General features: G+C 42.9%; 2 protein-coding genes across 6 annotated transcripts; both read right to left on the minus strand.

Annotated features, from left to right (window-relative positions):
• Positions 1-10192: 10192 nt before the first annotated feature.
• tmco6 (transmembrane and coiled-coil domains 6) lies at positions 10193-15858 on the minus strand. Of its 5 annotated transcripts, none has more exons than XM_023829405.2 (14): positions 15736-15858; positions 15420-15548; positions 15072-15187; positions 14777-14889; positions 14257-14440; positions 13928-14032; positions 13662-13747; positions 13099-13215; positions 12906-13020; positions 12568-12748; positions 11597-11691; positions 10951-11118; positions 10541-10666; positions 10193-10383 (listed from the first exon to the last, which is right to left on the minus strand). In XM_023829405.2, exons 2-14 carry the CDS (start codon positions 15508-15510, stop codon positions 10378-10380), a joined length of 1503 nt encoding a protein of 500 aa, XP_023685173.2. In that variant the 5' UTR covers positions 15511-15548; positions 15736-15858; the 3' UTR covers positions 10193-10377. The 5 variants fall into 5 exon arrangements, 4 of the variants coding, with proteins under 4 accessions (XP_023685173.2, XP_023685174.2, XP_072573760.1 ...); XM_023829406.2 differs by having other exon boundaries at positions 15766-15854; XM_072717659.1 differs by lacking the exon at positions 13928-14032 and having other exon boundaries at positions 15420-15858.
• Positions 15859-15994: 136 nt separating this feature from the next.
• LOC111852995 (uncharacterized) lies at positions 15995-25445 on the minus strand. The gene is made up of 15 exons (XM_072717660.1): positions 25236-25445; positions 24848-24903; positions 24651-24739; positions 24411-24556; positions 23639-23776; positions 21092-23542; positions 20623-20749; positions 19604-19668; positions 19029-19266; positions 18834-18898; positions 18444-18708; positions 17474-17950; positions 17283-17383; positions 17044-17085; positions 15995-16589 (listed from the first exon to the last, which is right to left on the minus strand). Exons 1-14 carry the CDS (start codon positions 25350-25352, stop codon positions 17059-17061), a joined length of 4362 nt encoding a protein of 1453 aa, XP_072573761.1. The 5' UTR covers positions 25353-25445; the 3' UTR covers positions 15995-16589; positions 17044-17058.
• Positions 25446-26197: the final 752 nt, after the last annotated feature.

A 26197-nucleotide genomic window follows, 5' to 3' on the forward strand; every position in this document is an offset into this window, starting at 1 on the left:
CAGTTATTGTTGCTGAAAGGTGACAGAGTGCTTGTGGAATTCAGGCACCACCCAGGTCCGTCATGTCATCCACTCACAAGTGCTGCTGCCCCTCTTGCTAGGCCCCACCCTTAATTTTGTCTGGTTGTCATGGTAGCCGAGCAACACTGCGTTAGTAAAAGTTCTAAAGAGTGATAGTTATGTGGATTCCATGTGCAATATTATTTTAGATGGACAATTGCTTTGCAAATAACTAATCTGCTTCTATCTCCACTGAAAAGTGTAAAGTGTCAACTCATGACATTCATAAAAATATGAACTAATAGTAGTAACAATGGTAATGCTTTACTTGAGGAGGCGCAAATAGTAGTAACTCAGTTACTACTACAGCACAAATCATGAACCAGTATAGTCCCTACTTAATGTAAAAGATGCATCATGATTTATTAACAATGAACAAACATTACATCAATACTTCACTTATTTAAATTACTTGTTCCCTTAGTAGTTCCTTAGAAATTCCTTCAGTAGTTACTTCAGTAGTTCACTAAGATATAGAGAATTAACAGATATAGTAACAAATATAGTAATTACTTGAGATAAAAGATGTGATAACTCATTAACAATGGACAAACATGAGATCAGTCTATAACTAAAACTTAGTTTCTGATTAATCAACACATAAGTAATAGCATAATATTAAATTACTTGTGCCCATTCAAGTAAAGTGCTACTATAACAAGGAATAGCCGCCCAGATTTCCCTTGCACCCATGTGGGGGTGCCCATTTTCTGTGTGGCTGTGCTCAGTTTCTCTGTTTCAGAGACACAGTTCTGATGATGATCACCAGACAAACAGCTGATCCTTCTAATTTTTCTTCCCTGTTCAGTTTAGCACCCTGACAAATAGTATATCTGGCCAATGACAGCATGGTACTCCTGGCATAGCTGTTTCTGAGCTGATTAGTTGATTACCTGGCTCATTTCCTTTGGGCTCAATGGAAACATCACGGACCTAACACAAAAAAGCAACCCAACCAAGTAAATATTCAACATCATCTTCATACAGAGTCTTTTTACAAAGAAGAGACTCCTTCCATTCACAATATTTGCCTTGAAATCTGTAGATGACACTGTGGTAGAGAAATTATAAATTATATATTTTTTGTACACTTTTTTTGTAAACTTAACCATAAATGAGGACAACTAAAAACATAAAATACATACATGATTTAGCAAACACACAAATATTAACTGAAAAAACGACAGCTTAACATAATGACAAACCACTTCTTGCAGATATTAGACCTGAGAATAAAACAAATTGGTGAAATTTTATCATTATTATTATCATAATTGAGTTTGGCTCCTACCCTGTGAATAGACTGACTGTCCATCTTTTTGACTTCAGATATTCCCTAACATTGCCTGCCCATAATCTCTGGTCTAAATCACTAATGGTTGCCTGTGAGTTTATATTAAAGGTCAGAGATATTTTTTCCCTTACTGACTGCATTGTATCAATATTACAGAACTATATAATTATATCTAAATATATACACTCACCTAAAGGATTATTAGGAACACCTGTTCAATTTCTCATTAATGCAATTATCTAATCAACCAATCACATGGCAGTTGCTTCAATGCATTTAGGGGTGTGGTCCTGGTCAAGACAATCTCCTGAACTCCAAACTGAATGTCAGAATGGGAAAGAAAGGTGATTTAAGCAATTTTGAGCGTGGCGTGGTTGTTGGTGCCAGACGGGCCGGTCTGAGTATTTCACAATCTGCTCAGTTACTGGGATTTTCACGCACAACCATTTCTAGGGTTTACAAAGAATGGTGTGCAAAGGGAAAAACATCCAGTATACGGCAGTCCTGTGAGCGAAAATGCCTTGTTGATGCTAGAGGTCAGAGGAGAATGGGCCGACTGATTCAAGCTGATAGAAGAGTAACTTTGACTGAAATAACCACTCGTTACAACCGAGGTATGCAGCAAAGCATTTGTGAAGCCACAACACGCACAACCTTGAGGCGGATGCGCTACAACAGCAGAAGACCCCACCGGGTACCACTCATCTCCACTACAAATAGGAAAAAGAGGCTACAATTTGCACGAGCTCACCAAAATTGGACAGTTGAAGACTGGAAAAATGTTACCTGGTCTGATGAGTCTCGATTTCTGTTGAGACATTCAAATGGTAGAGTCAGAATTTGGCGTAAACAGAATGAGAACATGGATCCATCATGCCTTGTTACCACTGTGCAGGCTGGTGGTGGTGGTGTAATGGTGTGGGGGATGTTTTCTTGGCACACTTTAGGCCCTTTAGTGCCAATTGGGCATCGTTTAAATGCCACGGCCTACCTGAGCATTGTTTCTGACCATGTCTATCCCTTTATGACCACCATGTACCCATCCTCTGATGGCTACTTCCAGCAGGATAATGCACCCTGTCACAAAGCTCGAATCATTTCAAATTGGTTTCTTGAACATGACAATGAGTTCACTGTACTAAAATGGCCCCCACAGTCACCAGATCTCAACCCAATAGAGCATCTTTGGGATGTGGTGGAACGGGAGCTTCGTGCCCTGGATGTGCATCCCACAAATCTCCATCAACTGCAAGATGCTATCCTATCAATATGGGCCAACATTTCTAAAGAATGCTTTCAGCACCTTGTTGAATCAATGCCACGTAGAATTAAGGCAGTTCTGAAGGCGAAAGGGGGTCAAACACCGTATTAGTATGGTGTTCCTAATAATCCTTTAGGTGAGTGTATGTCATTCATTGTTATAAGCTCCATCCATGAATATGTATGAGTTGAGACAATCTTACTGGGTAATGTGAGCTTAATATGGTAAAGACAGTATAAGTACATACTTCAAAAATGAATGTATTGTAATTGCATAAGTTCATATTCCCACTCTCAGTCACAGAATAGTACCCCACTATCACGTACAGGACAGTACCCGACTCTCAGTTACAGAACAGTACTGCACTCTCAGTTACAGAATAGTACCCCACTCTCACTTACAGGACAGTACCCGACTCTCAGTTACAGAACAGTACTGCACTCTCAGTTACAGAATAGTACCCCACTCTCACTTACAGGACAGTACCCCACTCTCAGTTACAGAACAGTACTGCACTCTCAGTCACAGAACAGTACCCGACTCTCAGTTACAGGGTAGTACCCGACTCTCAGTTACAGAACAGTACCCCACTCTCAGTTACAGGACAGTACCCCACTCTCAGTTACAGGGTAGTACCCCACTCTCAGTTACAGGACAGTACCCCACTCTCAGTTACAAGGTAGTACCCCACTCTCAGTTACAGGGTAGTACCCGACTCTCAGTTACAGAACAGTACCCCACTCTCAGTTACAGGACAGTACCCCACTCTCAGTTACAGGGTAGTACCCCACTCTCAGTTACAGAACAGTACCCCACTCTCAGTTACAAGGTAGTACCCCACTCTCAGTTACAGGGTAGTACCCCACTCTCAGTTACAGAACAGTACCCCACTCTCACTTACAGGACAGTACCCGACTCTCAGTTACAGAACAGTACTGCACTCTCAGTTACAGAATAGTACCCCACTCTCACTTACAGGACAGTACCCCACTCTCAGTTACAGAACAGTACTGCACTCTCAGTCACAGAACAGTACCCGACTCTCAGTTACAGGGTAGTACCCGACTCTCAGTTACAGAACAGTACCCCACTCTCAGTTACAGGACAGTACCCCACTCTCAGTTACAGGGTAGTACCCCACTCTCAGTTACAGGACAGTACCCCACTCTCAGTTACAAGGTAGTACCCCACTCTCAGTTACAGGGTAGTACCCGACTCTCAGTTACAGAACAGTACCCCACTCTCAGTTACAGGACAGTACCCCACTCTCAGTTACAGGGTAGTACCCCACTCTCAGTTACAGAACAGTACCCCACTCTCAGTTACAAGGTAGTACCCCACTCTCAGTTACAGGGTAGTACCCCACTCTCAGTTACAGAACAGTACCCCACTCTCAGTTACAGGGTAGTACCCGACTGTCAGTTACAGAACAGTACCCCACTCTCAGTCACAGAATAGTACTCACTCTCCGTTACAGAACCACTTTTTTTTAAGAATTCAAAGAATTCAGAGGTAAAAGCCACCCATCCATTTAATGGATTCCTCCTGAGTTCCACAAAGAAAAACTGCCCCCAAGAAATAAAACGCAAAAACCATTTGAACACCAGTGGTTATTTATTATCCTGCCACTACAGAACCTTGGTCAACCACAGAAAGACAAAGCAACAAGTGCGTAGTCAGGGTAAAACAGTAAGAACCTAACTAGCCGGCCTGACCAAGACTACATAGTTATACTACTGCAATATAACTGTAAAAGTCTGCAAGACATATTGTAAACCTGGGTGTAGGTTCTGCTTCAAAGAAACCAGATTATAGAAAAGCTTTTAATGCATTGTTCAGGCTTCAAATCAAATCTAAATTTATTTACAGAACACGTTTAAAAAAACTGAGGCTGTACACAAAATCAAACAAATCCAAGATGAATAGGAATACGAACAACACATATCAAAAGCAGAAAAAAACATCAAAAGACGAAAAGATGAATTTTCAAACTCGACTTAAATTCGTTCAAAGTTCCAAAACCCATGTGCTGCGCGGTTCCCAGGAATATTAGCACCTCTGTGGAATAATGAAGGTGGAACCAGGCCGCCGGTCTGCTTTGTCTATGGACCAGCATGCGTGTTACTCAAAGTGCCATAGTAAACCCCAGAAACTGTATACTCTGTATACTCTATTTTGTTTCAATACTATTTGAAGAGACAACTTTTTGAACTGCAGTATTGCTTCATATAACATACATAGAGACAAAAAAGGTTGATTCTTTCACATCAAAACATCGTCCAATAACACAACCCACCACCGTAGTTCAGTACTGTTCAGTCCAACACTGCCAGGTTCTGAAAAGGCCCTGTGTTTGGCCATCAGAAGCGAGCCTGTCAGGATCAGCCCCCATCATTACGCTCACCTGTGGTCGGACAGAGAGTGGCTGTGTCCTTTGGGTGCGAATGTGTCCTGCTCTGTCTGATGTCTGAAAGCTCAACCAGGTGGGTCTGACAAACAGCTGTACCTACATGCTTCAGGTTTTTGGGAAAAAACTACTTTAATTGCTTCTAAAAAAAGCAGAATAACTCCTCACATCTGAAGTGCCAAGCGTACATGAGTGCAGAAAACCCAGATTATTTAAAACCTTACTCCATTTTTAACACATTTAGAACAGTAGCATTCCAGCGGTCTGCTGTTGAAATAAATGTACAGGACATAACTTCATATAGGAGCACAAAATACTTCAGAAACAAGGGATAGCTGCTGTTACAGTTGATGGGATGGTAGAACGAATTGGGGGATAATATGACTTGATTACAGGGTTGATGGACTGAATAGCTACTGTTAGTATTAATTACATAGCAGCAGGATAAAGAACCTGCTGTTAATATTGATTATATAGTGAGACAAAGTGCTTGCTGTTACTCTTGATTATAAAGTAGAGGAACTAAGCAGCTACCCTAAATATACATTATATTGTAGGACTGAAGATTACTTATTGCTGTTGATTATATGGTTAAAAAACAGCAAACCAAAGACCATCTTCACTATTGACTGTTTTTGTCATCTATCATCAAAATGTTTGTTAGCATTTTGAGGTTCTTTTTCACTGCGAGCAAATTTAGGAAAAGCACTGTTCGTTCAAATAGTTGAAAGCATCTCCAAACTGGGTGGGCATTAAACATGTTTTAAGTAGACATGTAACAACCATTATCTTTGCTAAATTTCAACATTATAGCCTTTCGTGTTTTACGATTTTTTATTTTTTTTTACAAATGTAATTACTTAGACAGGCAGATAGACAGACAGAATTAAAAAAAATGTATTTCAAGCAATAACAGAACAGTACCCACTCTCAGTCACAGAATAGTACCCCACTCTCAGTTACAGGACAGTACCCGACTCTCAGTTACAGGGTAGTACCCGACTGTCAGTTACAGAACAGTACCCCACTCTCAGTCACAGAATAGTACTCACTCTCCGTTACAGAACAATACCCACTTTTTTTAAGAATTCAGAGGTAAAAGCCAGCCATCCATTTAATGGATTCCTCCTGAGTTCCACAAAGAAAAATTGCCCCCAAGAAATAATCTACTAATCTACTAATAAAATAATAGTAAAGTCTAGATTTAAAAAAGTTATCTGCTGTGATCAAAACTGTGATCGATCTTCTGTGCATCTTCAGCCATCTGCCTCCACCACTTTCCAGCATTCACAGCCAATGAGTTTAGCTGTTGTCCAAAATAGCCCATCTTTCACCTGCCAATCGGTGCTGAGAATCCCCATCTCTCCAGGAGCACCTGGCTGTAGGAGGGACCTGAGAGCGCAGTGGAGGGTTCTGAGAGCATGTATTCCACTCTCAGGTCCCAATACTTTATTCTCGAAAATGTAACAACATTGTGACAGGATCCGTTGTTTACGTTTCGCTACTGTGCCAGTCATTCTTTAAACCTTAAAGTGGTCTGGGTGCTGACAGAGAAGACTCGCTCTCAGGCTCCTCCTGCAGTCAGATGCCTCTCCATTTCTCTGACAAAATTATAACCATTGAGCTCCAACATTGTCCAAAATTTCCCATTCCAGCCAATCAGGGTTGAGAATCCATTTTTTTGGGCGGGGGGCAGAAAGAAGGGGAAAACAAGGGAAAGAGAAAAAACAAAGAGGGGGAGGACAGAAAAGAGGCATTGTTGGTTCAGCTGTGCATTACATGTGGAACATTATAAAAATGACACACAACCTGTTTTTGACACAGGAAGCATGGATCTGAGGGTAGCAAATTCAAGCCCCATCTGGAACATTTTAACTCAACCTGAAATTTTGTTTATATAGATTCATTTAACTTTATTTTTATAGTGTACTGCATAAATCATTTTAACACCTGAACTCTGTTTTAAATGTAATTTAAATACAGCGATTCTCTTGAATATTGAATGTTTACTTACAGTACTTATTTTTGCATTTCCAAAATAGTAATTTAACGTGCTGTACGACTGGTTATAAAAATAATAATGAAGAGCAAAGTTTTACATGTTATATGTTTATAGCTTTGGGGTACGAGATAGTAGACATGAAATTAACATTTATCTTTGAAAAAAGTAACAATATTACTGCAAAGGCTGCCACATACAAGCAAGCCAAGGCTACCTTTGTTCTGTCATTGTTAAATGTGAAGAAGACACGCATAAAAAATAAATTAAGTAACTATTAGGCAAGGCAAGTTTATTTATAAAGCACATTTTCATACACAAGGCCATTCAAAGTGCTTTACAAAAAAGCATGAATTAAAAGAAAATACATAAGTACCAAATAAAAACACAATCTAAAGCACAAATTAAAAATGATGGATAAAAATGAAATGAAATGAAAGTGCTCAGTGGAAGAATGAGAAGACTTATCTCTTTTCCTGTATCTAAGATTCTGCTAGATTTTAATTATGTACAGTTATGCAAGTTCAACATGCAGTGATGTGTAAGCCTGACCCAATCCTGAAACTCTGTAATAAAGACAACAAAAGCTTAATTAGTAAACTAAGGTTAAATACTAAATAAGACTATAAGAAGCCAAAAGATGAAAACTATGGAATAAATGACTTAATGCAAAACTAATTAAATGAGAGAAAATAAAAATGAAATAACAACAAATATATAGCATGTTATTATAGGCTTCTGTATATAAAGATGCATTACTTGAGCGCAAATCACCAGTATTTTAAAAAGTGCAATTTGCATACCTTTACGTCTTGAGCAGTTTGTGTCGAAATACAGACTGAAATACTGCAAACTTTTCTGACTTGGACCAGCGGTGACCAACTTTTATCCTAAGCTGTTAAGAGCATTTGAGAAAACGCTGGAGATTATCAGCACCGAATGCCAGATGAATGATCGGCAATTTTGGACGGCGGAATTCATTGGTTGTGATTTTTTCTTAGCACTGATTGGGTGACATACCACAAATCTTGGTGGAAGGAGGAAATGTGATTGGTTGTGGCTACCAGAAATTACCTTGACTCATAGCTGGGGCTGCCCCAACGAGGCATCTATCACGTTACGTACTGTAGGACGTATACGTGAAAAAAGTGATACATCGTGTTTTTCATTGCCATTATGTAAAACTGCTTTATTCAAAACAATGTTATGGCAATGCAAAAAACCCACGTGAAATGCAATAAATATTTACTAGAACAAATTTAGGCCTATTTATGAAATTAGCAGCACTAGATACGATCAAACAAATGATGGGGAAAAATATTTTAAAAGCAAATGTTTTCAGGCTTATAGCTAAAGTGCCTAAATTATTATGACAGATTAAAATGGTGGAGGACAACTCAAAATTCCTGGGAGTAGGTAATTTAGGACATATACAAACAAATAATTTAAGTGTAATTTGTGCTATTCATAAAATATTAAAGGCTGGGTTTTCTAAAATATAAAATACGGTTGTTTTCGCAAACTTTTTTTGTTTTGTGCGAAAGCTTAAACAATGTATATAAAAGGCTGTCAAGGCAGCTGTTTGCCCAGATAAGTAATACTCAGAATAACACTTGTGATTACTTAAAAATGCCAGTTCACAGTCTATGAAGGGTTTGGGAATCGGGATTTCCCTTGTGTTGCTGTAGCGCACGTCTGAACGGCCTTGTACGAAAGGGGTTACTCGGTGCCCCAGGCATTATTGCATCACCAACTGGTCTACGGGAAAGTCTGTCTGATACAGTCGTACATGTCTTCACGCTGAGGCAAAATCATCATAATTATCCCACAGGTTTTCATGACTAAGGTCACAGCGACATAATCCATAGCAGGTCAGACCAGATTTTCTACCATGCTAGGAACAGTTCCTTTGCGAGCCGTATTTATATGACACTCAGAGTATCTCAGCTGACACCTCTTGAGCTGAAGGGGCAACAGCTCAATTTTGAGGTCCCGCTGGATCTCCGAATTTCTCACCCCATCAGAGAGAGTGGGTCCAGCAATGTTGCCAAAATAATTCTCACTTCAGCCCCTTGTATTCACACCCTTGTGTTTTTGGTCATTACCCACAGTAAATAACCATAGGAGAGTATCGGTTTAGGGTCTCTCTACCACCACAGACCACCTTAGTACCCACAAAACTGCAGTGACCAAACCAATCTGTCAATCTCACCTTTCTTCTTACCATCAGCTATGAACAAGATCCTGAGGTAAAGTCCTTCACCAAAGGCCCCCCGAAGTAAACGAGATATATATAATTTATTATTATTATATTCTTAATATTGGCTCTGGTTAAGATTAACAGGAGACCTCTTCTTGTAATAAACTTTCTAAATATCAGAGATAGGAGGGGTCAAAGTAGGTACAGTTATACAGTACAATTCCATTATAACGGACTTCAAGGGACCTGGCAAAACAGTCCGTTATATCCAAAGTCCGTTATATCCAGAGTTGCTGTTTGCTCAGAACACAACTACAGGACACCATTTACTCATGCCGCACCCCAGCAGACACTTGTGGTATAGATTATTATACTGTACATGTAGCAATCCAACTTTACCTGATCAGATGCGTGACTATTAATAATCCCGACTATGTATCTGCGCTGGATATCACCGGCACGCCACACGCCTTGTAGGCGGAGCCTGTATGTCCGTTATAGCGGAACAAAACTACAGCTAAAAGCAGCCCTGGGGACCAAATTGTTGGTCCGTTATAAGCGAAATTCCGTTATATGCCAGTCCGCTATATCTGATGCTTTTTCTGCATGTTCGTAAAGGTGCGCGGCCGTAACAAGCGGACCTCGTCCGTTATAAACGATATTCCGTTATTAGTGAGTCCACTATAACGGGATTTCACTGTATTGTGTTGTACTGTATTGTATCATGTTCAGCAGATGCACCCTTCACAGTACATATAGAAAATATCAATCTCTCTCTCTCACACACACACACACGTTAATACTGGCCTTGTATAATGATTATGAGTGGTGTTCAGTAGATTCGCATGGATACAGATTAGTGCTCAGCATGTGACAAATTCAAGTTTTACTTTTTGGAATGAATTTTTTTTTTATTCTTGATCTGTATATGGAAACCAGGCATACGGAGGACCAATTGAATAAAACACACATTTATTAGAAATGCATATATATTTTATTTAGTCACACTGTAAGATACAGAAACAATCTATCAAAACCAGTATTTAAAACTTTTCTGAAAATCGCACATCTGGCAGCATAATGGTCATCCTTCATCCTCCCATGACACCAGAGACAGTCCCGACGCTGAACTGTCACAATGCTGGGGTTTTTACCTCTATGACTGAAAGGAAAAAGGAAACAGAATGGTTAACTGCTGATCGTAGCAAGTGCACTTTAGCACGGTATGCAGTAAGTACACAAAATAATGTTTTGAAATCAGAGTGGACACAACAGCATGCTTTGTGCCGATTCCTGAAGTACAGGCAGATGCTTCTCACTTGGCTATAGGCAGGTAGGTGATGCTCCAGAAGGTAAGAGGCTCGGAGGCGCAGCTCGTCTTGGCTGTTATATCGCATGGCTTCCAGAGCCGCAGAGCCTCCCAGCCTCACAAACTCTTCTGCAGCCTGCGGAAGACAATCCAACAGAAGCCTGACATAGTGCGACGATTATTGATGGACAATGGACAGAATGATGCCTCATGAACCATTTGCTGTATTTTTTGACCCCACTAGATGGCGCTCTACTTTGCTTTGGGGCATGGAACCTTTTTAATAGAGAGCAATGGTGGAAGAAAATACAGCAAATGGTTCATGAAGCTTCATTTGGCCATCGCTACAGAAGGGGTAAACCATTTATTGTTGCTGTCTAGCTTTAACTGCAAGACAGCTGGGAGATTATAAGACTGTACCTGAGAGCTGCTGGCCAGCAGCATGCAGAGCACTTCCAGACTAAGCGTCACCACAGCTGGGTCGGCCATCTTGAGAGTGGCACACAAAGCAGGTAGCAGCCCACTGTGGGTAAGCTGGACGCAGTACTCTGTCCCCTGATAGGCAACATTAGCCAGGACCTGCAGCACCTATACACAGGTGACATTTGCTAGGTGTAACCAGAAATGTCAACACAGGGGCTCTGTTTAATAAATATAAGAAATAGTCTCACAAAACAGCAGAGCTGGAGATTTCAGGTCCAGATAGTACAAATCCAGACCAAGATTTTGTTTCAACCAGCCAGTTGAGTATAAAGAGTCACAGTCACAGAGGACTCAACTGGTTGGTTGAAACAAAATCTTGGCTTGGATTTGTACTTTCTGGACCTGAAATCTCCACCTCTGAGAAACAGGTGCCAAATACAATATACCAAAAAAAAGCAGATAGCCTAAAGGTTAGGAATATATCATTGACCTGGTTCAAGATTCAGGATACACCTGACGCTGTTCCCACAAGCCAACATGCAGCAAAGTTGCAATGGCCAGAACTGCAAGTAATTTTGGATGAAATTACTTAATTTTAAAAAGCTAGAAAAACAATTCGGTCATCTCCTCAGAGGCTGCTAACCATGGTATTGATCCCCTTGGAAAACGGCAGCAGCTGGATCAAACTCGGGACCAAAGACAGGTAGAGCACAGCAGAGCTGAAAACACTGGAATCCACTGAAGAGAGAACAGGATTCAACCAGAACGCAAAGGGAATGAAACCAGAATCAGTCAGGTTAGTTATACTGCTTAACCTCTGCTGGTTACTACTACAATGTCGTAAAAATCATTGAAATACATGTTGTTTTGTAGTTTTATTACTGAAATATTTTATACTAAAAGAATGTGCTTGATGGACACAAAGAGTTTTTATTTATCTTGGTCCCAGCAATCAAAACTCACTGACCATCTTAAGGCCGATTCACGCGTGCGCTTTCGTTTGCGGAGGGGACATGATGGAAATTGGGCTGCCCACCGCGCGCAAATAGCCCAGATTTTTATGTCTATCCGGAAATTGTACTATGCATGTACAACATAATTGATTAGGCATTTCCAGTAGGTGGCCCTCTTCACTCTCAGAGATCAGTGGTCACCGACAAGTAGAGGAAGAAAAGTTGTTGTTGTAGTAGCTGTATGAGGAAGGTCGGAGGTACCTGCATATCTACATTTTCATACTGTCCGGACATTATACCGAGGTATACAGTACATTAAAAAGCAGCAGTATTCTGAAACTTTGAAATATCAGAGATAAAATTGGGCGTATATATATTTAAAACACTTTGTCGTAAGGAATTCCGTATACCGGGGTATGCTATATTATTATAGTGCCACCCAAGCCTAGACTAATGACTTTAAAATTGTTTAAAATGTATCCGTTTTACTATACTGCCCTCTGCTGGTCTGGTGGAATATCGCTGTTGCATGCACACACCAACCGCAACCTCCACATTTGCAGCCAAATGTAGTATGAACACAAGCTGCCGGGCGGACGACCGTCTGCAGCATCAAAGCACAAGTGGGGAAAGGAAGTATGAACTGCCCTTCATTCTCTACCTGTTAAGTTGTTTAGGACCCAGAGGCTCTCTCTAGCCAGGCCAGGGTGCGGCTGCAGAAAGGTCTGCGCCAGTATGCAGAGCGCAGCCAGCAGTCGGCTGTCCGTCAGCTGCGAGGCGCAGCATTCCAGTGCGCTGCCTGCCAGCAGGTTGCCGACACAGCGCAGTAATGGCCAGATTAGCTGTAGGGGGGCAGGGCGGTACCTTTATACAAGAATGCATTTATTCCTTACTTTATCTTTTACTGCAGCAGTTAATCTATACAGATTTTATTGGTAGTTTTATTAGGAAATGGTTTTGAAACTGATGTGATGCATTTAATGTTTACACGGCTCTTACCAGCTCTATGCCCTCCTCGGTGTTACCTGTGGCCACAGCACCACCTAGTGTTATCAGCAGGGAACTGCACTGCGATACAGCTCCTTGGCTTATAAGCGCTTCAGAGGCCTTGTCGCTGTGTGCGAGAGAGCAGTAGTATGGTGTGTAAACTGGCCTCTTCTGATTAACCTGGTGACTCAAGAGACACACTCACCAGCAAGCCAGGTAATGCAGACACCAGGCATACTCAATGGCTGCTCCCATTCCGTACTCGGGCTGAGGCTGCAGGGCAGCCAGGAGGTGAAGAGTCAGCCCAGAACTCATGACCAGTCTATGGAGCAAAGCCACAATCATAAATCCACACTGATCCTCCAGAACTAGAACTCAAACCACAGACGACCCCCTGATGAGCATGTTCACAGACTCTAGCAACTCCTTGAAGAGAAATTTATAATACATGGACCTAGTGATGGACAAAATGACACGTCACTAAACATTTACTATATTTTTGACCCCACTAGATGGTGCTCCCTGTTCAAAAAGGGCACAAAGCATGTCCCAAAGCAACCAAGAGCACCATCTAGTGGAGTAAAAAAAAATAGCAAATGGTTCATGAAAAGTAATTTTGTCCAACACTACATGGTGCAAAATGATTTAAAAAAAAAAAAAAAAAAAAAAAAAAAACTTATGGGGGAAAAAAAAACTGGTGAATACAGCATAAATGCTAGCTCAAGGGCTGTTAAGTCAAAGATACTTAAAGCAGACATCGAGACTCACGGAATGATCTTCTCTGAAGCATCTTTAGCCTGGAGCAGCTGAGCTACAATGAATCCCACAGCTTCCACAACCGCTAGGTTTGGTCTCTGGGTGCCAAGATTTGGAGATAAAGTGAGAAAGAGGGAGAGGTCTGAGCAGTCCACAATATGAGCACACAGAAGACTATGAATGCACACCTGTGAAAGCCAGACAAACCTGACCTGCAAACAGTGCCAGACAAAAGGGCCAACGGCCAGACCAAAGGGCTGGAATGCAAGTGAGCTCACCTGGATACAGACGGCTAGTGCTGGGATAATCCCCTGAGCCAGAACTTTGTCCCTCACTGCCATGTTTCCTGCACACAGGTTACCCAAGGTGTACAAGCACAGCTCCTACACGAAGCACATGCCACAGCAATTAGCCACGGGGACAGGAGTGATCAACCACAGCCCATCAATGACAGAGACACAGTAGGTATACTGACGAAACAGCCAACCAGCAGCACAACCAGTCAGAACGGGACCGTGTATGCTTTAATAGTTAAGGAGGCGGAGTCAAAACCAACACAATTACAGTGATGATGGGACCTTCAGTAGGAAGGGCTCAAAGTGCTCACCGTGAACTTGGCATTCTGTCCCGACAGGTAGGTGATCAGGTAGGGCGTGGCTGGCAGGCAGGCAGCCCCAACACGGGCACAGGTCGAGCTGGACAGCTGGTGCACGCAGTGAGCAGCTTCCAGTTGGCACTGCGCACTGGAGCCACTGAGGAGCCCCACCAAAACCTGCATGCTGTTCTCCAGCCTGAAACACAGGCACTAGGCTTAACTCCCTGCTTTACTGTTTCTTCACTTGAAATATTGAATTATTTCCCCCTGCTGCCATCCAGCACAGAATGGGAGTACAATGTTACTGTTACAAAACCTAATAAAACAAAATCCGTCAGACTCCACATGCAGGCATGTCCTGCTTTTATAACTTATATCTTTTAGTTTTAAGATCAATACAGTTCAATCGAAGTCATTTTTATGCAGCAGCCATTCTAACTAGTTTGCCACCAGCAAGTATAAAATTAGACCAGAAAGGCTTGGTTACGTGACTCAGCTGGGGGTTACTGGGGAGTGCTGCACTTCGCTATACCCGATGAGGATGAGCTGAGCCTCAGGGCTTCGCAGGACTTTCCTCAGCGTTCGCAGGTTACTGGCCCGTTTTTCTCCACCATGCTGGACTCCTTGCAATAATTCCACCAATTCCTAGCAATGGAATTGCAGCAGATCACAAATCCCTGGAGATTACAATCATTCAGGATGCAGTTTAAGCAGCCTATCGGACCACACATCTACTCCATGACTGCCAACCTTGATATAAAACTTGTGCCAGCACTGATATCCATGGAAACTAATATTGTACTGAACGTAGAATGATCGAGAGGTACCTGGTCTTTCCACAGCTTACTATCTGCTGTATCCATGGCTCCTTCATCTTCCTCCTCATCTTCTTCAATGAGTCTTTTACTCACTAATTGCTGGTCCTTCCGTGCCTGCCTGAACTCTGAAGGCAGAGGAAGCAGCACGACAGACTGAAGGAAGGCAACAAAGCCGGAAAACCATCTTCCATAACCAGTTTTGGTGTCTTTTAATTATAAATGTTTGAATAATAGGCAATCACATTGACTTCGTTAAAATTGTATTTATATTATAAATTTCAGGGGAAATCAGATAACTAACCAGGAAAACTGGAAGAAAAATGGACAACAACTGCCGGAGAATTACTTGATATTCACCTCTTTCTTGCTCTCGCCTCTTTAACCTGAACTCTTCCCCGGCGGTGTTCCGACCACGCGCCTTGTGGCGGACTGCGTTCAGCCTCCACATGCTGCCACTCGCAATCGATCAAGATGCCATCGTGTTCACTGTTATTTAAATGATTTATAATACTCATTCAGTAAGGTAACAACAAGACGGAAAGATAAATATTACTAGCGATAACTCATTTTCAGTTAGTTTTATTCTTTTGTTGTAAACACTTATCAGGTACTTTAGGAAAAAAAGACTATCAAACACACTGACACTACTTATAGATTTACTGGAAGTTTATACATGAACCAGAGGATTCTCAGTTATTCGCACACAGATTCAGCGCCGCATCGACATCCTGCCGGTGTCGCAGTGTGATGACGTATGCGAACAGATGTACAACTATCGACAGCGTCGCACGGCAGCAATGACGCCACTTCATCGTGTCAGTATCACACGGCGCTTTATGCTTCAGCTCATTGCCGGACACAAATTCCGATCAGATATCTCACCCTAAGAAAGCATGAAATAAAGGAAATCGGTGGCACTGAACAGACGCCAGTTTTAAATGTGAAAAAATATTTATTAAAATTGCTATTCCAGTCAAGAAGAGAACAGGAATCATATACCGAATATACTTACATAAGTTTATGTTAAAATCAGTTTGTGAGCCTGGAACCTGAAAAATTCGGATGCATTTATTTCTAAGTAATTTATTAATAAGATCCATTTAACCTCGCTGGCCTTTTAACACTTTTCATACATGATGCAGAGAAACTCTTGCTTCAGTAAAGATATGCAGGTAGGTACAGGAGGAAATGGAAAAAACTAACACTGCAGTAATTCAGAATGAAATGTACCGTTTTTAGTTTCAACAGTCTGCAGAAGCAGCGTGTGAACACACTTAGAGGTAATTTCAGGTTCTTTTCTACCAACCATTTTCCAGGACAATAAGACATATGAAACACTGAAGATGGATTTACGACCAAGTATCCACATTACTTATGATTAAAAGACAACAGACAGAATCTATATGACGTACAAAGTAAAAAAAAAAAAAAATCAGTAAAAAAAAATATCTGGCCATGTGAATGAGGCCATCTTCTGTATAGGCTGCCAGTTGTGTGTGTATCTTCGTGTGTGGCGACGAGAACCACCTTGGGGAAAAAAAAAAGATCAAGGTCATCATCATCATCATCACGCCAACTCCAGCATACAGGGTTCAGTGTCTGTCCTGGACAGCCACTATCTAGCTGATATGGCACAAATCGCTACATAGAAATCTGGTACAATTTCATTTGAATGATGTGATTGCTCAGAATGGACCTTTATTGGCTCACACATGCACACACCTTCAAATTTGTGTGTTCCAGCTGATCCGTATAAAGCGTTTGAAAGTCTCCATGTGCCAGCCTGAGTTACATGCACTACATCACAACGGCACGCACCAGAGCTGAATTAGAGACTATAAACTGCACGTCATTTGTGATTGTGTGACTGAGTGTGAGCATAACCACACCCTCGTACCCTGGAAGCACCACCAGAGTAATTCTGAGACTCACCACACATGCAATTATTCAAAATAAATGATGGATGGACAATTTCACTCACCGAAATGGCCCTGAGTTATTTATTCTTAGATGACTTCTTTTTCTGAAAGAAGAAAAATGAAAAAGGAGGAGAAAAAAAAAGAAATTACATTTATTTCTGACTGGTGACATGTTTTGTGATCCAGTCAACACTGACAGGTAAGGAAATGAAACAGGTACAAGACACAGTGACAGGTTATAATGCACAGCATCGCGGGAGCTTCTGTAATTCGGAATCAATAACAGAGTGTCTGATGGTACCTTTTTTTGGCCGGAGTCCGAAAGCGGAGAATCATTTTGGAGAGTTTTCGAAGGTGTACTGGTGAGATTTTTCTCCTTTCCAACCTTTAATTTATTTTTTTCTGTGGAAAAAAAAAGTCATAATAAATATAGTAAAATACTTCATCTGAACAGTGTTGTACAGGAAGCGCAACCAAAAGTAAAAACCCTACTTGCAGCCTTTTCTTCCGGAAGCTTCGCCGCAGCTGCGGGCAGATTGACATCCGCTGTTCTCTCTTTCCCTTTAGCCACCTCCTTCTGGTGCTTATTTTTCTTCTCCTTTACATCTTTTCTCTTTTCTGCGCTCGTCTGTTTTGTGCCATCTTTGTCTAACTTCTGCTTCTTCTCGGGCGTCTTGTGGCCGTACTGAGCACCAGTGGCGGTGAAGAGTGGCCTCTTTGCAGGCTTGGCCTTCGCCTCTGCCGATTGGTCGTCCTTGACGGACTGTGCCAACTGGGCCGATGTGTCGGGGGACGCTTTCTTAGTCCCGCTGGCTGTGCCATGGCTCTGCTTATCGCCAGCTTTGGCCTTTCCATTCTTCTCCTTTTCCTTTGTCTTAGACACTGTCTTTGTGTTTTTCCCCGGCACGGAGATGGTGGAAGAGCCAAGGGCCACCGAAGCAATGGCATCCATCTTTGCAATGTCAGAATCTGCCAATACGGTTATGATAGCACTGCATTAACGTCCTGACATGTTTACATTTAGAGTGATTAATTTAGCAGTTGCATTTGTCCAACTTAGGTACAAGTGCAGCTAGTGCAATTTAGCACAGGAGCAAAAGTTATGCATTACCAACATAGGAAAAACCTAATAAGACAGCGATTCAACCACAGACACGAACAAAGCTAAGAGCATTCAGGACACACAAGAGGTCAGCTAAGGCAGGGGTATCAAACTCCAGTCCTGGGGGGCCGGAGCCCTGTGTAGCTTAGTTCTTTCCCTGTTCCACCACAAATGATTCAGGTCAAGAGATGTGTGGTAATTAGCGCAAGGAGGTGCAAGAATTTGAATCAGGTGTGCAACATGAGGGGAAAACCAAAAATATGTAGGGCTCCGGACCTCCAGGACAGGAGTTTGACACCCCTGAGCTAAGGGATCACAGATGAAGAAAGAACAGGTCAATGGTTGGAAGACTAACTGTACCTGTCAGATGCAGTACCAGCCTTTTCCACTTCTCTACATCCAGACTGCTGTCCGAATCGGACTCAGAGTCGCCCCCTGCTGCCGGGATGGGAGGTGGCACCACGACTTTGCTGGGCTCTGGAGAATCTGTTTTGCTCTTCTTGGGTTTGGGAGCATCGTGTTCGCTTTTGTCTTTGCCCCTCTTCGGCTTCGCCAGTGGGGTTGGGGTTTCACTGCTGGAACCAACGGCTGGGGGTTTCTTCTTAGTGGGAGACGCTTTAGCCAGCTGCAAGTCAACAGCCAATTAAAACACCAGAAAGTTTAACGCAACACACACACACACACACACACACACACACATCATCTGTTTATACATTTCTGTAAGTCAGCATACAGACATGGCTTTCCTACCGGTGAGTCTGCAGCCTGATCACCACTCTTAACTCCCCTCTTTCCTTTGGGTGTAGCAGCAACAACTAAAGACGGAGATATAAAGCACTTGAAATGATCCTGAAGACCCATGACAGTGCAGCAAAGCAGTTAACCTAAGTCCCGTATAAAGTGTCTAGTGTCCGTTTAGTTTTCCGCTGCAGCGAAGGACGCTACCTTTGGATGCCGACGGCCTGGGGTCACGCTCAATGTCTGTGACATCAGAGTCCAGTTCGCTAGCGGGAGGAACGACGGGGGTCGTTTTTGTAACCGTCCATGGGGAGGCAGGGGTCACGTTTGTGGTGGTCTTGCTCCCAGATGGAACGGAGTCTTTTTGCCTCTTCCCTTTTTCTGCTGGAGTCTTTTTACTCACAGCGGAGGACTTTTTAGGGGATGGTTTAGGAGCTAGAAGAGACTGGAGAGCAGGAGTGTGAAAAACCCACAATAATCTGCTGCTACGTGGCCTGCAGGACTGGGCTGGTCATATGTCCTCTTTTCCTGAACTTGTCCTCTTTTTATGGACCTAAAAATGCCTGAAATGTCATAGATTTCACTTTCTTTCATGTTGACATTTGCTATCGACAGTCTGAATGCTTCCCAGGTGCATATTTGCGTTGCTTTGTTGCCTCTCTTTGCATCCTGTCCCTGTATCATCTTCTTTTTCCAAAGCAGAATAAAATCACCCCAAGCAGGACAACTTTCCCCACATGGTGGGAGCATATGGATTGAGAGTCCATGCCTGGGTGACTCACCTGGGATGTTTCTTCCTCCTCACTGGAGCTGCTGGAGCTGCTGTCGTCTGCGTCCACGTGTGCCGCTGAAACAGCAAAACAGTGCATTCAGCTTTCAGCGATACGGGAAGCTGGCCAATGACGACTGGAGCATATGAGATGTTTAACATTAGTTTTCAATGTTAAAAAAAATGTCGACTTTACTAAAAACCTCTGTTAAAGAGTCAGGAAAATGATAAATATGTCAGTCAAAAAAAGGACAAAACAGCAAAACGTGTTTAACAGCCAAAGGAGCATTACATGCAGTACATACAGGTGGATCTTCACCTGTAAGTAAGAAGATGCGGGTCGGCCCGGTTTGCCCAATACCACCTCACTTATAAATGACATGGTCCCACCGACTTTTAAAACTGACTGCTGCGCCATTTGTAACAGTGGTAATTCCATACAGGTTGTTATTAATGCAACCGATACCCTCACTTTGCCATATTCTCATTACATACCCATTCAACACAGGTTTGATGGCAGCAAAAACTTCTACTCATCTGAACTGAGTGCCTTTGGTTGTAGTCAATCTTGGCAACTTCATCAACACTTCGTAAAGAGTAGCTGATAAACCTTTCTGGTTTCTAGTCTTAGTATTGCTAGTGATCTGGGTCAAAACCTTCATACTCAATGGTATAACAGCCACGCTGCCAAAAACCTAAAAAGCTTTTCTTCAGGCTTAGTCCACAACTGCTCTCAGTCTTAAAGCCAGACTCAAGAAGTGTTGATGTTAAGCCTTTTTTTAATATATCCCTACAGATTTTATGGTTCAGTAATGGTGATACCTAAGCCCAGTGAGATCGTCCCGAGCTGACTTGATGAGAACTGTTTTTTGGAAGAGTAGGAGCTTGGGATATGGGTACTGGACGATGAGGTAATTTGTGGCAAGGGTCCATGAAGCCATACAAGAAGCCAGTGTACTGGAAAGCCGAGACCGGAAATGCTGAACACGAGCACAGGTATGTGAAACGGGCAGCCAGGCGATCAGATCACACCTGCAGCTGGCGCCTTCTGCCCTGCCGCACAGCCGTTGCCCATGCCTTGCCCCTTTGCGGGCTCCGCCACCTTGGCTGCAGCCTTCGCTGTGACCTGTACTGCCTTTGGCTGAGCTGTCACAACTTTCTGTGAGCCAGCATCAAAATTAGAGAGAGAGAGAGAAGGTAAATCATAATGCAGCACTGAACACAGAACGGGAACGCGATTCAAACTATAAATACCATTTATGTGATTAACTACGCAGATGGACCAAGTGGTGTTACTGCTTTGCCCTCACTATCCAAGGAATTTGTGTGGCTACTGCCCTCTTCTGGCACTGCGAGAGAGGTGTTACAAGCCTTGCTTTCACTGCTGCAACCATGTGTGCCTTTTACATATAGCACAATCTATTTGATTAAATTCACTGTCTGGGAATACATTTGAAGGATCACAGCAGAATGAAGCAAATGAGAGATGGGGGGGACACACCTTAGTTGGAGTCTTCTCTTCACTGTCTGTTTCATCGGAGCTCTCACTAGAAGAGCTGTCTAGCGTTGCTACACCAAGTGTGCATGCAGCCTTAGGTGTAGCGGTTGCATTTATCAGTTTGGGCAATGTTCCCTTTGCCGAAACAGTCTTCACTGGAGCCTCTTCTTCACTATCCGAGTCGTCTGAGCTTTCACTGTCTGAGCTAGCATGTTTTTTTGTAGCAGAGGAGGACTTGGTAGTAGTTGCAGCCTTAGTCGGGGTTCCCTGGCTAGGTTTGGCAAGGTGTGGTTTAGATGGAGCTCCCTTGGCCAAAGCAGTCTTCACTGGAGCCTCTTCTTTACTATCGGAGTGTATATTATTCTTTGTAGCAGATGAGGACTTCGCAGTAATTGCAGCCTTAGCAGGGGTACCCTTGCTAGGTTTGGTAATGTTCGGTTTAGACGGAGTTCCCTTGGCCAAAGCAGTCTTCACTGGAGCCTCTTCTTCACTATCAGAATCATCAGAGCTTCCACTGTCTGAGCTCTCTGCTTTCTTTCCTGTCAATGCAGCCTTCGGTGTAGCAGTTGTGTTAAGTTTGGGTTGGCTTGGTTTAGACGGAGTTCCCTTGGCCAAAGCAGTCTTCACTGGAGCCTCTTCTTCACTATCAGAATCATCAGAGCTTTCACTATCTGAGCTCTCTGCTTTCTTTCCTATAGATGCAGCCTTCGGTGTAGCAGTTGTGTTAAGTTTGGGTTGGCTTGGTTTAGAAGGAGCTCCCTTGGCCAAAGCAGTCTTCACTGGAGCCTCTTTACTATCAGAGTGTATATTATTCTTTGTAGCAGATGAGGACTTTGTAGTAATTGCAGCCTTAGCAGGGGTACTCTGGCTAGGTTTGGTAATGTTCGCTTTAGACGGAGTTCCCTTGGCCAAAGCAGTCTTCACTGGAGCCTCTTCTTCACTATCCGAGTCGTCTGAGCTTTCACTGTCTGAGCTAGCATGTTTTTTTGTAGCAGATGAAGACTTTGTAGTAATTGCAGCCTTAGCGGGGGTACTCTGGCTAGGTTTGGTAATGTTCGGTTTAGACGGAGTTCCCTTAGCCAAAGCAGTCTTCACTGGAGCCTCTTCTTCACTATCAGAATCATCAGAGCTAGCATGTTTTTTTGTAGCAGATGAAGACTTTGTAGTAATTGCAGCCTTAGCGGGGGTACTCTGGCTAGGTTTGGTAATGTTCGGTTTAGATGGAGCTCCCTTGGCCAAAGCAGTCTTCACTGGAGCCTCTTCTTCACTATCAGAATCATCAGAGCTTCCACTGTCTGAGCTCTCTGCTTTCTTTCCTATAGATGCAGCCTTCGGTATAGCAGTTGTGTTAAGTTTGGGTTGGCTTGGTTTAGATGGAGCTCCCTTTGCCACTGGAGCCTCTTCTTCACTGTCTGAGTCCTCAGAGCTTCCACTGTCTGACACAACATCTTTCTTCCCTACAGCAGGGGTTTTCAGCGTAGGTGTGGCTTTGGTAGGGCTCATCAGGCTTGACTTGGCACGGTTGACGGGGGCTGCCTTTGATAACACAGTCTTTGCCACCGCTTCCTCCTCACTGTCCGAATCATCGGAGCTCTCGGTGTCTGAGCTCTCTGCCTTCTTTCCTGTCACTTTACCCTTCTGTGTTGCTAAGGGTTTGCCGAGTACAGGCTGACTTGCCTTAGCTGGGGGTGCTTTAGCTATGACTATGCTATCAAAAGCGTCCTCATCACTACCTGAGTCATCAGAGCTCTCAGAGTCTGAGCTCTCTGCTTTCTTTCCTGTAGATGCAGCCTTAGGTGTAGCGGTTGTGATAATCGGTTTGGGTTGGCTTGGCTTGGATGGAGCTCCCTTTGCCAAAACAGCCTTCACTGGAGCCTCTTCTTCACTGTCTGAGTCCTCTGAGCTTCCAGTGTCTGAGCTAGCATCTTTCTTTGTAGCAGATAAGGATTTTGTAGTAGTTGCAGCCTTAGTAGGGGTACCCTGGCTAGGTTTGGCAAGGTTTGGTTTAGATGGAGCTCCCTTTGCCAAAACAGCCTTCACTGGAGCCTCTTCTTCACTGTCCGAATCATCGGAGCTCTCAGCTTTTTTTCCTGTAGCAGAAGTCTTAGGTGCAGGCATGGTCTTTGCAGACACAGACAGACCAGTCTTTACTGGGATCCCCTTTGCTGGAGCTTTTTTGCTGCTGTCTGAGTCACTGGTGCTGTCGCTGTCAGTGCTTGAGCCTGTTTTCTCTGGAGCTGTGACCTGATTAGTGTCTGCGGTCTTGCTGTGCAGAGCCTGATTAGATCTAACGGTGGCTCCTTTGGCTAAGATGCTCTTTCCTGGTGACCGCTTGGCTCGGACTTGCTTTGACAAACCCGTTTCCTCACCATCTGAGGAATCTGTACTGACAGCGTCTTTGTCTGTAGCTACAGGATTCTTTCTGCCAGTACGTGTTGGGGTGAAGAAGGGTACCTATCGGGGAGTAACAAACACGATGCCACGATCTTCAGGAACACAGTACATCAGCTCATGTTTGTAGATTAAGAAAGAACATTATTACACTCCCACCTGCGAGGGCTGGATGTCACATTCACTGTCTGAGTCACCATCATGGGCTGTTTTCTTTTTTGGTTTTTCTGAACGAACCATTTTACTTGCTTTGCCAGTAGCTGACACAGAGTTGACTTTAGGCGTTGACAAAATTTTCTGTGTACAGTGAAATATAACAGCACTTCAGTTAACACCTCAAGTGTACTTTTACAGCAAGCACTGCAAACGAGAACTTGAAAACCTGATTTATTTATTTTTTTTTTAATGAATGGAACAGAACTGTATACATTGTATAGAACAAGTGTATTTGTTTTCTTAATTAGGAGGCTGCTTTACTTGCGTTTGGAAGTAGAGAGGAAAAGTCATGGTTAACCGTCTTTAGCATGTCTTCATTTCAATGCTAACAATATAAACAGTTGATGCATGACTTTAATTCACGGGTTTTTACATAGTTGAAATTACAAAAGTTTGCCTACATGTAGACTATACAACACATACAAGACATAAATCTATCTGATGCACTTTGCATCAGGACAAAATAACAAGTTGATAGGAGTCCTTATTCTGCACAGCTATGAAAATAACCGATAACACAATAGATTGACACCAGTTGTGATTACAATACATAAGATGGGTGACCTGAACAAATACTGGGTCATAGACAGATACAAGACACTTTACGTCTATAGTGAGGGTATCTGTGACTACACTGGACAAACTTATCCCAAGCTTGAAAGGTCAACATGGATTCTACCCATGCTCAGAGTAAGGTCCGATTTATGATACTGACCAGGGGTTGAGGAGTGTTTTCTATGACGTCCGAGTCATCTGTGCTTTCTGTGTCTGAAGCTCCTGGTTTCTTAGCCACGGGGGACTTCAACACAGGCTGGGTTACCCGGGGATTCACAGCGCTGAGATTCAAGGAAGTCTGGGAGGCTGGTGAAACATCCAGAGGAGTTAAGTATTGAGAGGGAAATAAAATGAAAAGAATTGAGAAAAAACAGCTGAATTACTATTTAAGCCCAGTTACCCGAGGGAGGGGGCGTCTCCTCATCTTCCCCAGAGCTTTCCGACTGGCCAGGCTTCTTCACAGGACTCGCTCTAGTTTCCTTTGCATCTCTGATGAGCAATATATTTTTCCATGTGAAATACCGTCATTCATACAACACACTATTCTGTATAATGATTATAATGATCAGATAGGCGCCGACAAACGCCGATACGCACTTAAGCCATCTGCGGTAGATCTCATCAAGCGACGTTTCTGCTGCTGTCGATTCATTCTGTACATGAAATATTAATACTGCATGAACCATTGGGCAATGAAATTTACTAAACACACTCCGTTCAGGCGGTTACACTAAATCTATAACCATATAGATAATATTTTTATGTAACAGGCATGGCATTATAAATTAGTGTACATAAACCGTATTTGATAGACTGTGTATGTATACATAATTCTGCCAGCCATTTAACGTTAGTTTTTGATAAAACGAACACTCGCATTGTGCGACTCAAAATCACAAAGGCACATCATTAACTGCTTAAAATCTGAACATTTATAATGCAAACAAACTACAACTGCTACGCTTTAGGTACAGTAAGTGGCTACCTGTGCAACATGTCTTCTCAGCACGCCTGCAGCTTTCGGATAGCCATTAGCCATCAAATGCCGATAAATCAAAAATAATAAATCGCGTTTTGTGGAATTACCATCATTTGAGGTCATTTTTCCTATAATAAAAGTCGATCTTTAAAAACGTTAAAAACACGTTACTCTCATCACTGCTCCCAAACATCCACGCAGTGCCTACTTCGACCTCTGAACTATTACAGTTTTCCGTATCTGGTCTGCTTTGCATCATGGGATATGTAGTTCTGCTAAATTCAGTAGGCGCCACTTTAGTTTGCATGTGCTCTACCGGCTTAGTTCACATCTCAACGTGTGTTCTACTGTCTCAGCCCACATAATAACAATATAACTTCAACCTACCCTCTGGCTTTATTCTCAGTATCTCCCTTATGTATGTATGTATGTATGTATGTATGTGTGTGTGTGTGTGTGTAAAAATCATTGAAAATGTAAGTTGTGAAAGCCACCTACAAGGAATGGCTGGAGAAAAACTTCTCCATCAACAACAGTGTCTGGAGCTCCCTGCAAAGACTTACAAACTTCAAAGAGAAGAGCTCCCACAGCCTGGCCGATCAGCTTAGACCAGGGGTCTCCACCTCCGGTCCTGGAGAGCTACCGTCCAGTAGGTTTTTTATCCTACCTGGCTTCTGATGAGCCACACCTGTTCTCAGGTAAATACCAGGAACAGGTGTGGCTCATCAGAAGCCAAGTGGGACAGAAAACCTACTGGATAGTAGCTCTCCAGGACCGGAGTTGGAGACCCCTGGCTTAGACAATCAACATCTGCCCATTCTCACCTCTCCTGAGTCTGCCACTCAGCTCCTATTTTGTTCCTACCTGCCCCCACATCCACTTCTGAGGATGGTCCCATTGTCACCATACCCCCTGGAACCAGTCACTTCACACCTCCAACAGCCTCCCCTCCACCCTACATTCACTGT

The sequence above is a fragment of the Paramormyrops kingsleyae genome, chromosome 10 (genome assembly GCF_048594095.1).
Source record: "Paramormyrops kingsleyae isolate MSU_618 chromosome 10, PKINGS_0.4, whole genome shotgun sequence".
Taxonomy (NCBI): domain Eukaryota; kingdom Metazoa; phylum Chordata; class Actinopteri; order Osteoglossiformes; family Mormyridae; genus Paramormyrops; species Paramormyrops kingsleyae.

Bases quoted from the DNA above. Each gene is read 5' to 3' on its own strand.
- tmco6 (XM_023829405.2), bottom strand. From the start codon at position 15,510: ATGTGGAGGCTGAACGCAGTCCGCCACAAGGCGCGTGGTCGGAACACC. The intron at 13,216-13,661 runs GTGAGTCTCGAT...TTTGCTCCATAG, and splicing joins GCTTCAGAGAAGATCATTCC to ACTGGTCATGAGTTCTGGGC. The intron at 13,021-13,098 runs GTGAGTGTGTCT...TCTCGCACACAG, and splicing joins CTGCATTACCTGGCTTGCTG to CGACAAGGCCTCTGAAGCGC.
- LOC111852995 (XM_072717660.1), bottom strand. From the start codon at position 25,352: ATGACCTCAAATGATGGTAATTCCACAAAACGCGATTTATTATTTTTG. The intron at 19,669-20,622 runs GTGTGATCTGAT...TTGCTGTTTCAG, and splicing joins GCAGAAGGCGCCAGCTGCAG to CGGCACACGTGGACGCAGAC. The intron at 17,384-17,473 runs GTAGGGTTTTTA...TTTTTTCCACAG, and splicing joins TCCGGAAGAAAAGGCTGCAA to AAAAAAATAAATTAAAGGTT.